Source organism: Quercus lobata, chromosome 3 (assembly GCF_001633185.2).
Source record: "Quercus lobata isolate SW786 chromosome 3, ValleyOak3.0 Primary Assembly, whole genome shotgun sequence".
NCBI classification, from domain to species: domain Eukaryota; kingdom Viridiplantae; phylum Streptophyta; class Magnoliopsida; order Fagales; family Fagaceae; genus Quercus; species Quercus lobata.
Genome location: NC_044906.1, coordinates 39340802 through 39357458, shown reverse-complemented (window position 1 = coordinate 39357458; position 16657 = coordinate 39340802). Strand labels below are relative to the sequence as shown.

Below are 16657 nucleotides of genomic sequence, written 5' to 3'. Positions count from 1 at the left end.
TCAGAAGATAAACTCGAGGATGAAGATGAAAGAAAGAAATTTCTCATTGAATGCATTGGAAAAGTACAGCTACTCCTCCCATCCCCACACGTAGGCTACTCCTTTACTCTGCACAAAGGCTACTCCTATGCTTGATGTTTATTCTTTCACTATCTTGATATTCGTTGAATCCATTAATAACCACAGTGAAGGAATGTTAGTTGTTTGTAACATTATCAATGATGTTTATTGTCTTTTTGAGTTATGAAAGTCAGTTAATGATATAAAGAGATTGTAAAGTGGATGGAATTTGTCAAACCAAGTGTCAATAGCAATCAAAAGAAAAAACCAATTGTCAATTGGGCTTTAAAATGCCTAGGTAATGTGGTAAGAGACTATGACAGAACATGGGGCCAAAGAACGTAGTTTTAAAAACATATCCAATCTCAACAATTCAATTTGAATTGTTGACCCAAATAGATGATAAAATATTAAATTGACCCCCAAAAAAATATTATTCTTGAAGTTGCAATTATATATTTATTTTTAAAAAGTCCAAACTTTGCTGCCCCATACCTTTGGCTCTGGTTCCATCCCTAGACTGTAGTCTTGTTTAGATTTTTTTTTTTTTTTTTTTTTTTTTTTTTTTTTTTTGGCTTTACTTTTTTTAGAGTTTCAATACTTGAAAAAATTATCTAAATGAGCATATTAGATACCTCTATTTATAGTGGTCTTTTATGGGGGTTTTTTAAATAATTTTTTATTAGTTTATTCCATCATTAGCCTAAACACATAAACCCTAAAATAAAAATAGTGCATAACTAAGAGACCCAATATGTTATGCCTAATCCCCATTAAGACTATTAGGGTTCATATATGTGTTGGTACTCTTCGTACGAAAATATATCAAATGTGGTTTGTATTAATAGAATTGTGTCAGGATGGAGTTTGGCTTAGAAGATGCTTAAAGATATTTATGGCACTGTTGACAACCCCATTTTGTAACTTGCAATTAACTTCACATAGAAGGCAAAAGTGTAATTACACTTAGAGATAAGCTTCAATTCGACCACATGATTGAAAGTTATCATTAAATCAAGTTTTAATAGTTAAGCTGCACTCTTACAAATTAAGTTCGACTTTATTTTATTGTATTATCTTTACTTTCCTTTAAATTCCAATAAATTTATTTTATTGTCTTATCTTTACATTCCTTTAAATTCCAAGCAATTTATTTTAATGTCTTACCTTTAAATTCCTTTACATTCCAAGCAATTTATTTTATTGCATGTCTTGGCTTTACATTTCTTTACATTCCAAGTTCTTTATTTTAATGTCTTGTTTTTTAATGTCCTTTACTTTTAAAGCACTTTACTTTCTTGTCTATAAATTTCTAGCACTTTTATTTATATACTCTTGATGTTCTCTATCCTTTCTCATGTGTAATATTGCCATAAAGTAAAAAGTATGAGTATCCAAACCTCTAAAAATGTTTTTCTAAAGTAAACAAAAATGGTTGCAATAGTCAACTTTTAAAATAAAAAAATAAAAAACAATGTTTTCTTCAAAAAATTTTCTATTTAAAACCCTAAAAAGCCTTCCAAAAATAGTTTTTCTAAAAGCCTTTTCATTTCTTTTCCTTTCTTTCCAAAATGATTTTATTTTATTACGTAAAAAGCTCTTTTTGAAAACCCATTTTGCATAGAAAAAGTTTTGATAAAAAAAATAGTTTTTACACATCATGTTTTCTTTAAAAAAAAAACAAAAACCATGGGATTTTTGGATTCAAAGCATCTATTTCAAAATAAAACTCAATGAAACATTCTCCGTCAATCTCAAAATTCCTTTTTCTAAATACGTTTTCAATTCATTGGTTTTAGTTTTCAATACAAACTTTTTTTTAAAAAAAACTTTTTTCATCTTAATAAAAACCATGGGATTTTTGGATCTCTTTTCTAAAATCTCTTTTCTTCAAACCACCCCTTTTCCAAAATCTTTTTCTTTCAAAAATTTTTCTTTTCACCCAAAAAGAAAAAAAAAAAAAAAGATTTCAAAACCTAAACTATGTTGCTTCAAAAGAAAATCTTCAAAATAGAAGATTTTCAAAATCTTAAAAGGAAGAGATCTTCAAAATCTCTCACACAATCACGCTCACTCTCCCTCTATTCTCCTGTGGCGCCCTCACTCGGCCCCACTGACAACCATAGATCGGTGACCGTTGAACCCATTTTGTAATCGATTGTCGACAGTCCCTGGCACTCTCTAGGTGTCGTGCTCACCAGTGACTGTAGGTTTTTTTTTTTTTTTTTTAATTTTATTCATTTTATTTTATCAACTAGATAAGAAGAATGAGATTGGTTTGGTTTGAGATTTGTTGGTTTTAAGTTGGTTGTGTTACACGTGTCTCACCTATTTTTCTGTACATGTGTTATATACATTAATTTTTTTATTTCTCAAAAAAAAAAAAAAAAAAAACACTTATTTGTTTTGACTTGTGATACAATTTATTTATTAAATAGAAGTATTTGTAGGTAAAATGAATGCCAAAAAATTGATTGATAATTTGCTATTAGTCATTCAGAATCTCAGATGATGGTCCGTGTCCTCTATGGAGATTTGTAACTAAGTTGGATAATTAAAACCTAAAATAAACATAAACATAAATTATGTCCAAAATATTTTAAATATACCTAAAAATAAATATTAATTAATTGTGGTATCTGTATTGTATTTTTTTTTTTTTTTTTAATGTCGTATTTTTGTATTTGTGTTGGTAACCATACAACTTATTGTGGATAGGGCTTTTAATATAGTTTGCATTTTACTTAGAGCATTCCCAGTACTTAAAACCCCCCAAAATGTAAAATATAGATTTATGTTCTTCAAAAAGTCACAAAATCACCCCCACATATGTGGTTTTATAATGCGACAATGTTGACAAAATTATGACTTTTAATATAGTTTGCATTTTACTTACTTAGAGCATTCCCAGTACTTAAAACCTCCAAAATGTAAAATATAGATTTATGCTCTTCAAAAAGTCACAAAATCACCCCCACATATGCGGTTTTATAATGCGACAATGTTGACAAAATTATTAGAGATGTAGCTGCCATGAAGTTTCCAATTTATTCCATAGGTTGATACTCTCTAAAAAAAAGTTTCCAATTTATTAAAGCTCCACATAACACATGTATCGCTTAGAAATTATTTTTTTATTCCATCTCTATGTCTTTCCTCATATTTAAAAATAGAGAATTTTGTGAGGAAAAAATATTATTTTAATGTATTAAGTTGTGAAATAAAGGATGGGATGTAAGGTATGTTGTTCTAGTGACAATGAGAAATAGATAAAATAATATTTTGAGGAGACAAAATGCATTTTTTTTGCATTTCTAGATGGGAATGCTTTCACACAGCGTTTTATTATTTTTTATTTACTTTTTTTTTTTTTGAAAAAGAAGAAGAAAAAAAATATTTTTAGGTGTTTAATATGACAAGTAAAATTTTTCAAATAAACCACCAAAACCAATAGCTTAGACCGAAGTCACCAAATACCGAACTATCAGCACTAGTTGCCAGAGCAAAGTCTTTGGCCACCAAACCACTGGCATTGGTCACCTAAGGGGTGTCTCCAACCACCATACTTGTGACCTAGTGACCAAATGAGAAAAATGAAGCCACTAAGTATTCTAGAAAATATTTTATCAAATTTTCAAAGATAAAATATTATATAATTTTTTATAAAGGATTTTACAATCAATGAAAGATATTTTACAAATTTGACTATATTTTACATATAAACAAACAAACGCTTAAAAATGAAAAAAAAAAATTATTTTTTTCTTCAAAACAAGGAGCTTCAGTCTTTTGACATTCTTTAATTTTTTTTTTTTTTTTTAACTTTTTTTAAGGTACATTCTCGTTAAATATACAATTGCAATATTTTAAATAACAATATTTGCCCTTAGTTTCTTCTGGTGGTTTAGTAGAGCTTCATTGATTATTGGCTTCAAAATTTAATTTAGTGCTGGCCCTGTACCAGATTTGAAATCTCTTGCAGATATGATGCACTCTTTTTAGTTTTTCAAGGTTCGATCCGATGCTATTGGGTGGCAATACAGGCTGTTGAGATTGCACAGGATATCAGTGTTTCGGATTTTGCTTTAGGGTGTCACGACTGACGAGGCTGAACTTCCGAGAATCTTACATAAAGCTGATTCTTGCTCAGGGGTTCACATTCTTTGGTCGCTTATAATAATCTATTTATTGTTAGAGCTTAACCATCTGCTGCAATATCACAGAATCACAATTGTGAGTTTATTAGCTAGCGATCGAGGTACTGCAAATAGCTAGGGTGCGTGGCGATTCTCTTTCTTTTTTTCTTTTTCTTTTTCTTTTTCTTTTTCTTTTTTTTTGGAGATACTGCAAAGTTGCACATCATTTGTAAAATATGTTAGCGATAATGGATGGGAAATTATTGGGTAATTGAAGTCAACTTTAATAGGTGGAGCTCAGTACACTGAATCCAAACCTTATCCTATTTTAAAAATAGTTTATGAATAGTTGAGATCAGGGAAAAAAAATTTAATAATCATTCAATTCTCACTTTTCCTTTTCTTTTTAAGTTCTACTTTTGTTAGTTATGCAAGTTAAACGTGAATGCTCTAAAAATAAGGGATCACAACATTGCAAGTGGTATCACATCACTATGTAAAAATAGGTTAGCCTTTTTGATAATGAATATATAAAATATTTAGAGGAGTGACTATAAGACATGGTTTTAAAAATAGGATCCGAGGCAAAATCAGATTTGCCTCCGATTCCTGGTTTTTATCGATTTTTGACCAGTTTTACTTCGGTTTTAGGCCTTTTTTGGGATCGGATTGGCCTCCAATTCTCGGTTTAACCAACCGGTCTGGTCCGATTTTTAAAATCATGCTATAACATTTCAAGTGATTTTCATAGATGCACTAATCTTGTCAGCTTAGCAATAAAAGAGAATGGGTGATACTGCAAAGTTGCACATCACTCTGTAAAATATGTTAGTGATAATGGATGGGAAATTATTGGGTAATTGAAGTCACCACAATTATTAGTATCATTAACTTTAATGGGTGAGGCTTAGTGCACTGAATCCAAACCTTACCCTATTTTAAAAACATTTTAAGAATAGTGAGATCAGGGAAAAAATTTTTTAGTAATCATTCAATTCTCGCTTTTCCTTTTCTTTTTAAGTTCAACTTTTATTAGTTATGCAAGTTAAACGTGAATGCTCTAAAAATAAGGGATCACAACATTGCAAGTGGTATCACATCACTCTGTAAAAATAGGTTAGCCTTTTTGATAATGAATATATAAAATATTTAGAGGAGTGACTATAAGACATGGTTTTAAAAATCGGATCTGAGGTAAAATTGGATTTGCCTCCGATTCCCGGTTTTTACCGATTTTGGACCAGTTTTACTTCGATTTTAGGCCTTTTTGGGGAACGGACTGGCCTCTGGTTCCCAGTTCAACCAACCGGTCTGGTTCGGTTTTTAAAATCATGCTATAACATTGCAAGTGATTTTCACAAATGCACTAATCTTGTCAGCTTAGCAATAAAAGAGAAAGTGAAAGTCTGTAAACACAACAAAAACAACAACAACAACAAAAATTATACTTGATCCATGTAGCAAATTATTAGTAGTAGGTAAAAAAATTATATTAGTGATGAGTCCAAATAAAAACCAATAAAAACTTATTAATTTGACTATTGTGAAAAAATGTTGTAAAGTTTTTTGTATTCAGAGCATTATTCAAAGATAAATCTAGGAATCAGTAACTACAAATGCCCCCCCCCCCCCCCCCCCCCCCCTTTTTTTTTCTTATTACAAATATTCACTTAATACTGACCGAGAATATTGACTAAGGGAATTAGTGACTTGAAAAATATAATAAAAAAATTGGCACAGTTTTAGTTCATTTTGAACTTAGGTAGAATTGAGGAGTTACGTACACGTTACATCGTTGATACAAATGGATAGTTTCAATTTTCAAACCTAAGCAACTAAAAATCAAAATATTTAAAACGTTTTTGCAAAAAAAAATATTTAAAACGTTAAGAAAACTGCCGATTGTACCTCTACATTTAGACTAGCAATATATATTTTTCTGACCCATGCAAATGCATGAATGCATTTAAAATTAAACATAATTTTTATTATAAAAATATAAATAATTAGTCAAATTATTAATATAAAAAAATAGCACGTAACACAGGCATTAATGCATATGTATAGATACATTTAAAATTAAATACAATTTTTATCATAAAAATATAAATAATTAGTCAAATTTTTTTTTTAAGTAAACGTAATTAGTCACATATTAAATTCTTACCTAAATTTAATACTAATTATGGTCTTTTTTTTTTCTAATTTTTAATAAAATAGAAGGTGTGGGGATTTTTATTGAGTATATGTGATTTTTTTTTTTTTTCCAGTTCATTAATATTAGATTCTTAGTATTTTGCACTTATTAACTCACTTGGCACAAAGATTAAAAAATTTAAGTAGACACATGACACAAACTTAAGTAAATAATTATGGTGTGGTCCCCACATAAATTTAGATGCATGACGTAAAATTGGATTCTAATTTCAAATTCTAATTGAATTTTTTTAAAGTTTGTTGAGATTGCACAGGATATCAGTGTTTCGGATTTTGCTTTAGGGTGTCACGACTGACGAGGCTGAACTTCCGAGAATCTTACATAAAGCTGATTCTTGCTCAGGGGTTCACATTCTTTGGTCGCTTATAATAATCTATTTATTGTTAGAGCTTAACCATCTGCTGCAATATCACAGAATCACAATTGTGAGTTTATTAGCTAGCGATCGAGGTACTGCAAATAGCTAGGGTGCGTGGCGATTCTCTTTCTTTTTTCTTTTTCTTTTTCTTTTTCTTTTTTTTTGGAGATACTGCAAAGTTGCACATCATTTGTAAAATATGTTAGCGATAATGGATGGGAAATTATTGGGTAATTGAAGTCAACTTTAATAGGTGGAGCTCAGTACACTGAATCCAAATCTTATCCTATTTTAAAAATATTTTATGAATAGTTGAGATCAGGGAAAAAAAATTTAATAATCATTCAATTCTCACTTTTCCTTTTCTTTTTAAGTTCTACTTTTGTTAGTTATGCAAGTTAAACGTGAATGCTCTAAAAATAAGGGATCACAACATTGCAAGTGGTATCACATCACTATGTAAAAATAGGTTAGCCTTTTTGATAATGAATATATAAAATATTTAGAGGAGTGACTATAAGACATGGTTTTAAAAATAGGATCCGAGGCAAAATCAGATTTGCCTCCGATTCCTGGTTTTTATCGATTTTTGACCAGTTTTACTTCGGTTTTAGGCCTTTTTTGGGATCGGATTGGCCTCCAATTCTCGGTTTAACCAACCGGTCTGGTCCGATTTTTAAAATCATGCTATAACATTTCAAGTGATTTTCATAGATGCACTAATCTTGTCAGCTTAGCAATAAAAGAGAATGGGTGATACTGCAAAGTTGCACATCACTCTGTAAAATATGTTAGTGATAATGGATGGGAAATTATTGGGTAATTGAAGTCACCACAATTATTAGTATCATTAACTTTAATGGGTGAGGCTTAGTGCACTGAATCCAAACCTTACCCTATTTTAAAAACATTTTAAGAATAGTGAGATCAGGGAAAAAATTTTTTAGTAATCATTCAATTCTCGCTTTTCCTTTTCTTTTTAAGTTCAACTTTTATTAGTTATGCAAGTTAAACGTGAATGCTCTAAAAATAAGGGATCACAACATTGCAAGTGGTATCACATCACTCTGTAAAAATAGGTTAGCCTTTTTGATAATGAATATATAAAATATTTAGAGGAGTGACTATAAGACATGGTTTTAAAAATCGGATCTGAGGTAAAATTGGATTTGCCTCCGATTCCCGGTTTTTACCGATTTTGGACCAGTTTTACTTCGATTTTAGGCCTTTTTGGGGAACGGACTGGCCTCTGGTTCCCAGTTCAACCAACCGGTCTGGTTCGGTTTTTAAAATCATGCTATAACATTGCAAGTGATTTTCACAAATGCACTAATCTTGTCAGCTTAGCAATAAAAGAGAAAGTGAAAGTCTGTAAACACAACAAAAACAACAACAACAACAAAAATTATACTTGATCCATGTAGCAAATTATTAGTAGTAGGTAAAAAAATTATATTAGTGATGAGTCCAAATAAAAACCAATAAAAACTTATTAATTTGACTATTGTGAAAAAATGTTGTAAAGTTTTTTGTATTCAGAGCATTATTCAAAGATAAATCTAGGAATCAGTAACTACAAATGCCCCCCCCCCCCCCCTTTTTTTTTCTTATTACAAATATTCACTTAATACTGACCGAGAATATTGACTAAGGGAATTAGTGACTTGAAAAATATAATAAAAAAATTGGCACAGTTTTAGTTCATTTTGAACTTAGGTAGAATTGAGGAGTTACGTACACGTTACATCGTTGATACAAATGGATAGTTTCAATTTTCAAACCTAAGCAACTAAAAATCAAAATATTTAAAACGTTTTTGCAAAAAAAAATATTTAAAACGTTAAGAAAACTGCCGATTGTACCTCTACATTTAGACTAGCAATATATATTTTTCTGACCCATGCAAATGCATGAATGCATTTAAAATTAAACATAATTTTTATTATAAAAATATAAATAATTAGTCAAATTATTAATATAAAAAAATAGCACGTAACACAGGCATTAATGCATATGTATAGATACATTTAAAATTAAATACAATTTTTATCATAAAAATATAAATAATTAGTCAAATTTTTTTTTTAAGTAAACGTAATTAGTCACATATTAAATTCTTACCTAAATTTAATACTAATTATGGTCTTTTTTTTTTCTAATTTTTAATAAAATAGAAGGTGTGGGGATTTTTATTGAGTATATGTGATTTTTTTTTTTTTTCCAGTTCATTAATATTAGATTCTTAGTATTTTGCACTTATTAACTCACTTGGCACAAAGATTAAAAAATTTAAGTAGACACATGACACAAACTTAAGTAAATAATTATGGTGTGGTCCCCACATAAATTTAGATGCATGACGTAAAATTGGATTCTAATTTCAAATTCTAATTGAATTTTTTTAAAGTTTTGCCTATTAATTTAAATATAGATGAAGGTAATCAGAGTTTGAAACCTCATTCTCCACACACAGAATTAGGCAAAATACCATTGAGGTAATAAGTGCTTGGCTTCACAACATGGTTCTTAGATTCAGACTAGATTGTATGGTTCGACCTAGTTAACCGTGAACCGTTCATCATTGTTGTTCTTTTAACCCCAAGAACCTCTTTATAAAAGAAAAACACAAAACCGTTCGAACCGTAGTCAGACCGTACAGTTCTAAAAAACGTGACTGGTTTTTGCGGTTCACACAATTCCCTTTTGTTTCAGCTGTTCCATTGAAATTTGGCTAATACACCAGTAGGAAGTTAAGAATAGATGTAGAAAACGTGAAAAAAGAAAATTTGAAAAAGCACGATGAAGAACAAGGATTAGAACGTGAGCTAATAATTTTTTTAGGTACTTTAGCTTTATTGATTCATAATATTCAAATCTGCTGCAAAGAGAGACAGAGAGTTAGAGGGAACAAAAATGAAAGAAATAGAAATGGTCAAGTGGGGTCGTTGAGATTATTAATGGGGATGCCACGTTTTGCATTACTAGTGGTTAGAGTTTTTCTATTTTGTTTTTTATTTTAAATAAAATCAGCAATTCCTTCCTAGTGTGCCAGTGCCACGTTGTGGCCATGCCATCCAAATATCATCACTTCTTTGTTTAAATTAATGTATTCATAATTTCATAGGCGCCACATTGTGGCCATGCAACACAAATTCTATTTTATATATATTTTTTAATAATTAAATATGAGCAAAAACACAAATAAATCTAATAGGTGGTCATATATATTCGAGAATAATAAATTTTTATATTTAATTGGACAGTTATTCTTTTATTTGTACTAATATTATATATTTATTTATTTATTAAATATTTATTATATTAATTATGATTTCATCATGGTTCAACTTCAGTTTGGCCTTTGTCTAATTTCAAAAACTTTGAACATCTATTTTTTATTGTTTATTGAACAATCCAAGTCTAAAAACCATGTCTCACACATACAGTATTTGTTTGAATGAATTTCCTTAGATAAAGGTTTAAATATTATTTTGATCTCTAAAATTTGTCAAGAGATCTTTTTCAAATGTGTAAGAATAGAAAAAGATCTTTCTAACGTTTAAGGATAGAAAAATAACGATTTTAATAGTTTCATGATAAAAATATATATATATATATATATATTATAAAATTTGATTTTTTGTCCCTAAACTTTTTTTTTTAAAAAATATATATAATAAAAATCAAATTTTATGTAAACTTTAATACTTTTGTACAAAACCAATATTTAAACCCAGATAAATTCCACGATAATTATTACAAAATAATGTGCTATTATGTGTATATTTTTTTAATGCATGATAGAAATTCTATTATAACCTAATCTAAGTGTATATGTGCATGACACTTATTATTGGAGACTTGAATCCTGACTCTTACCTCCCATATCCCCATAAAAACACTTGTAAAGTAACCCTCACCAAAAATATGTGGTGGTTCTATTATGCGTATTAGTGTTATCCAAATGTTCTAACATGGCCACGAATTGTGTACGCAATTCAATTATTGGATAGGACTATTTCTATTTAGAGGATTTTTATTTTCTAAGCTAAATTCTTCGTCACTATAAATTTGTCACCATTGGGAGCCAGAACAATAGACAAGACACTACAGAATGGGTAACCATCCAGAAATCCCTGTAGACTCAACTGGAAAGACCATTCCAGTTATAGGCTTTGGCACAGCCGAATATCCTTTCGGAGCCTCCTTTGAGACTCTGAGAGATTCTCTTCTCCATGCAATCAAACTGGGATATCGACACTTTGATTCGGCTGCTCTTTACCAGTCTGAGCAGCCTCTTGGGGAAGCCATAGATGATGCTTTAAACCTTGGCTTAATCAAATCCAGAGACGAGCTGTTTATCACTTCCAAGCTTTGGTGCAGCGATGCTCACCACGATTGTGTCTTGCCTGCAATACAAAAAACACTCAAGTAATATGACCCATATTTTTCATCTATTTTGGTCAATTTTATGTTCTCTTAAAATATAGAGTGAGATCTATATAACTCAGTGATATTGTCTTGCGCTCCTTTACAAGGACAATCAGTATTGGAATACTCGAATTACTGTATATATATGCTCTCAGCTGAAAAATATTCTTGTTTTTTTTTCATTTCATTTATACAGGAATCTGAAGTTGGAGTACATGGATCTTTATCTCCTTCACTGGCCAGTAAGTGTGAAGCCAGGGGAATATGAGCTGCCTGTAAAAAAGAAAGACCTGCTTCCTATAGATATCAAGTCTGTATGGGAAGCTATGGAGGAGTGTCAAAAGCTTGGCCTGGCCAAATCAATTGGTGTAAGCAACTTCTCATGCAAAAAGCTTGAAACGTTACTGGCCACAGCCAAGATCCCTCCAGCAGTCAATCAAGTGAGTAATTTCTTTTTGGCTAATATGCAAACTTCTATGTTTCAACAAAATTCATTTCAATCATCTATTTCTTCCATCAGTTTTTGTTATATGTTCTAGTTAATTTTCTAATTTTTTTTTTTCAAAATTTTTAAGTTAAAAAAAATTTAATTAATAATTGAAAAATATTTTCTAGATTTTTCTTTTTCAAAAAATTTTAGCGTTCTGCATTTTAGCATTTTAGCGTTTGTTTTTTCTTCGAAAATATTATTCCAATAATTACAAAGCTGTTCTTCATGGATGCCGATTAATTGTAATGTCTATGAGCTGCTTTATTTTGGAAGGTGGAGATGAACCCACTTTGGCAACAGAAGAAGCTGAGAGAGTTTTGTGAAAACAAGGGTATACGTATCACTGCTTATTCACCCTTGGGAGCCAAAGGAACACTGTGGGGAACAAACTGGGTAATGGAATGTGAGGTGCTAAAACAGATTGCTGAGGCAACAGGGAAAACTATTGCACAGGTAATAATATTTGTTTATTCCTTTTTATTTGTAATTGTGCATATAATAACATTTCTTCATGTCTCTCCTTTTTATTATTTTATTTTTTTAATCTATAGATTGTAATTGGGAAAACCATAGTAATAATAAAAAGATAAATTTAATAAGAATATGGTGTAAAAGAAGACTTTTATACTTTCCAAAAATGATGCGACACATTAATTTTTTTGTAAATAAAAAAGAAATAGTCACAATGATTCATTAAAACACTTACATAAACATAAATAAATAAAATAAAATAAAACCTCAAAAAAAGTTATTCTCAAACACAAAGAAGTCGAGAAGCCTATGTTGATATCATTGGAAACTAAAAAAGCTATCAAAGGAATCGTGTGCATGTTTAAATAGATTGTTGTGTTTGATTAGGGTTGAAAAATTGGACACAACTCAATAACCCGTGAGTAAAAAATTGTTGACCCGTGAGCCAACCTGCATTTCCTAGGTTGGGTTAGGTCAACCGATGAACCATCATCTAACGTTTTATTAAAATTCTTAAAAATAAAAATAAAAATAAAAATTTGTTTTCCCTTTTCATTTGCATTGTATATAATAAATTTTAGAAAAAAAATAAGTTTATTATTAATAAAAGAATACTATGCCATCTCTTCATTACATGAAGGTCCAAGGGCCAAGGGATTTTTATATTAAAATAAGATCATAATTGTTATTTACTAAAGCAACAAACAACCAACTTTTTTTTTTAATAAATGTTTCTCAAAAAAAATTTCTTTTTATATATAACAAAGTTCAAAGTAAAACTAAACCAAAAAATAAAATAAAATCATAAGAATCGAAACTGGTACCAGTAGTCTTCATAGTTCATTCATCTATGTTGCATTCAAAATAATTTCACCTGTTCCAACAACAACAGTAAAAAATAATAATAATAATAATAATGCTCCATAAAACAAACCAATCTCACTCAAAATTTTACACAACAATCTTTAAAGCAAAAGGGTGTTAAAAAATATTCCAATACCCCATTTGGGGGAAAAATTCTAGTACCACAATTTATCTCACATAGCTTATCACAACTCTCTTATGTAATTTGTTGTGGATGGTAAAAAAAAAGAAAAAAAAAAAAGTAGCATATCCATGTGAAAGTAAAAAACAATTATAATATACTAAAAAAGTATCATAATTCTTTAAGTATGATTCCTATACAAAAATTTGTAATTTTTTGCATTCACTACAAAATGCGGGGGCATTAGGCCGCGTTTCTAAAAACGTGGTCCCAGACGGACTAAAGCCGCGTTTTAAACGCGGGGCCATAAAATACAAGATATTTTATAGTGATTATACAATCCTAAAAGCTCTACTGGGATCCAAAATACAAGATTTATTAAGAAACTACACATAAAATAACTCATGATCAAGCCATTGCATCTAATCAAGATATAAGCAATCTTTTCATAAAAATAAAAAAAAAATAAAAAAGAAAAAAAAAAGAGATCTAAGCAATCTTACAAACAGTAAAACTGTACCACTTTTCATGTTTCAAATTTTTAACAATATCAACTCAACTATAATAACTTCATTAATCAGGGTTTTCACCTAAGTTCTTTCATATAATGCACTTATTCACAATTATCATCATGCCTTATACCCGCTTTTAAAATTATGTTCCCTCAAGCATAAGAATTTTTATATGGTTTATACCCAAACTTCAAATCATTCAATTTACTAATCATAAAACGATTACAATACTTTTTTTTTTTCATCTTATTGATGAGTTAGCACCCGATTACAAAACTTTTTTCACACCAAGTAATTTGCTGTAGAATATACCAAATTTCTCATGTGAAAAAAATACGTGTACATGTTTTCAAATCTCTTTTTTTTTTCTATGTTAAGAAATACGGGACAATCTCAATATGACCAAACCTGTAACCCAATTGACTCGACCTGTTTTAACCTGTTAAGATGATCATTTTTACCCGAACCAACTCGTTTGTCATGTCAATGCTCGATGCATAGGAGGTCCAAGGGAATTTAAGGTGGGGTAGGAGGGGAGTTTAGGAAGACCCAAATCTGTGGATTTGGATAAAGAGGATGAGGAAGGTCAGGGTAGAATTGGCGATTGAGGCAAAGTACTAAGAAATTTCAATTTCTAATTCAAACGCATATCCATTTTTGATTCATAAGGTGCCATACATATGAGAAAGTGGGATGAAATTCTCGCAGCTTTCTTGTCGACCCCGCTATCTAGTTTAAAAACGAAAAACAATTTTACATTTTATTAAATGAACATCATCCAAACTTTAAGAACGAAAATAATATTTCAGCTTACAAAAATAGCCAAAACTTACCTTCTAGCATGACTAGTTTGATCCAAATCTCAAAGGCAAAAATGCATAGAAATGAATCAATGTTTTTTTAGATTGGGGACTTTTTAAGGATATATAAATTCATTTATGTTTTATATATATATAATGAATAAGTGGATCTAAGTCCTATTATTTTATGCAAGACGGTGATTTTATTGTTGTGTAGATTTGTATAAGATGGGTTTATGAGCAAGGGGTGAGTGTGCTTGTGAAGAGCTTTAACAAGGATAGGATGAAAGAGAACCTTGACATATTCGGCTGGAAACTGAGCCCAGAGGACTTAGAGAAGATAAGTCAAATTCCACAGCGTAAAGGATTTCCTGGCCTTGAATTCATATCTGAAGAAGGCCCCTACAAGTCTCTTTCGGAGCTTTGGGATGGAGAAATTTAGAATTTTATAAGAATGCATTTACCAGATGTAGCAAATTCACAAGTTTGGTTATGGATTTATCATTATGCTCTCTCTCTCATACACATTTCTGCTGTTATTGTTGTTGTTGTTGTTCAATAACTACCTCTGGTTGGAAGGTTTAGTCGAAGGCGCCAACGGCAAAGTTTCCCCCAAAGGCTTGTACTCATTCTGTGTTGGGTTACCAATGAAATTTTTTTTTTTTTTTTTCTTTTTTGAGAAAGACCAATGAAAGTTAAATCTGCCTTTTATATATATAAAAATGAATTTTTCTTCAGTTGGCATACATATGATTTCTTTATTAAAAAAAAAAAAAAGAGTCAGTCTGATCTTTTTTTTTTTTTTCAAAGCATCATTTATTTAGTTTGATTAGATAGTTTGAGGGATTTGATTCCTTGAGGTTTCACTTAAGTTATAAGGTTTTTGACCTAATCTGATATCTTATGTTATGTATGGCCCAAATATCTCACAATTAAATTTTTTTCTTCTTCTTTAAAAAAAAATTGAAGAACTTAGAACGTCAACTTCTCATTGTTGTATTTCATTTCAAGCAACATACATTTGTGTTTTGACCAGGGACGGAGCTATAGTAGGACGTGGGCCCCCCCCCCCCCCCCCCCCCCTAAACCCAAATTTAAAAAAAAAAAAAAAAAATACTAGTATATATGTATAACGTAGGACAAAATCTTTAAATTAATTTTTGTAATTTGTTATATTTGGTATTTTTATATAATTTTCATTATTTTAGGTTTAAGACATTTATTTTCTTATTTTTAGGTGCTTTTAATTGTTTTTACATCAAATTTAATTCCTATTATGGTTAGGTATTAATTAGGAGTTATTTTAGAATATATTTTTTGGTCTGTCAAGTTTTACGTAGCCCTTAAATAGGTATCTAATTCTTAAACATTTTTTAACCATTATTTAATTAATAAAATTCAGACTTTTGTCTTTCGGATTTAGCTTACCTCCATTACTTTTTTTTAACTGGAATCTCCTTTTATTTTAATGAGAAACTGTCACATCACCCACTAACTAAATAAAAAGTAAAGATTAAAAACTCACTATCACTTGTCATTGTGTATTTAAAACAAAAAAGAGATCACTAGTTAAAAAAGTACTAAAGGTAAGCCAATCTTTGTCTTTCTATTTTCTGGTGGATTCCAGATCTTTTCTCCTTGTAGATTCAAGGACCCTTCTGGATTCAAAAAACTTTCGTGGATTTGAGGTTATTTTCAAAAACAAACGTGTTTTGTTTCTTTTTTTTTAGAAGTAGATGTGTTCTGTTTCTTGATGCTTCCACATTTCGTATCAATATATTTATTATTTTTAGCAATTTGTTTCAATAATTTGCACTTTGTCCTCTCAACAATATTATTGATCTTTTTAAAGGCTATAAAAAAAATTATTCATCTAAAATCTGAAATAAATTTAACAAGCTCAAAAATATTAGCCCAGCAACAAAATTTACCAAATAATAAACTTAAGTCCAAAGAATACCCAAAACAAACCCACGTAGAGACACAGAAAAAAAAAATCCTAAGCCGATTTTAAACTAGCCTAGGAGAACACCCACACGTATTTGACAACACACAAGACACCCAAAAAAAAAAAAAAAAAAAAAGGTCTAAGCGGCTAAAGAGCCAGACCCTTTAAAAAAAAAAAAAACTGTCTAAGTGAGACCTGGGAGTGGGGAGGGGCTGGGCAGTGGCAGTACAATAAGCACAGGCACAACC

At 30.1% G+C, this 16657-nt stretch overlaps 1 protein-coding gene across 1 annotated transcript; it reads left to right on the top strand.

Moving 5' to 3' along the window:
* Window positions 1-10710: 10710 nt before the first annotated feature.
* LOC115982041 (non-functional NADPH-dependent codeinone reductase 2-like) lies at window positions 10711-15161 on the top strand. The gene is made up of 4 exons (XM_031104518.1): window positions 10711-11203; window positions 11400-11643; window positions 11967-12146; window positions 14679-15161. The coding sequence occupies exons 1-4, from the start codon at window positions 10887-10889 to the stop codon at window positions 14901-14903; spliced, it is 966 nt and encodes a 321-aa protein (XP_030960378.1). The 5' UTR covers window positions 10711-10886; the 3' UTR covers window positions 14904-15161.
* The last annotated feature ends 1496 nt before the right edge of the window (window positions 15162-16657 follow it).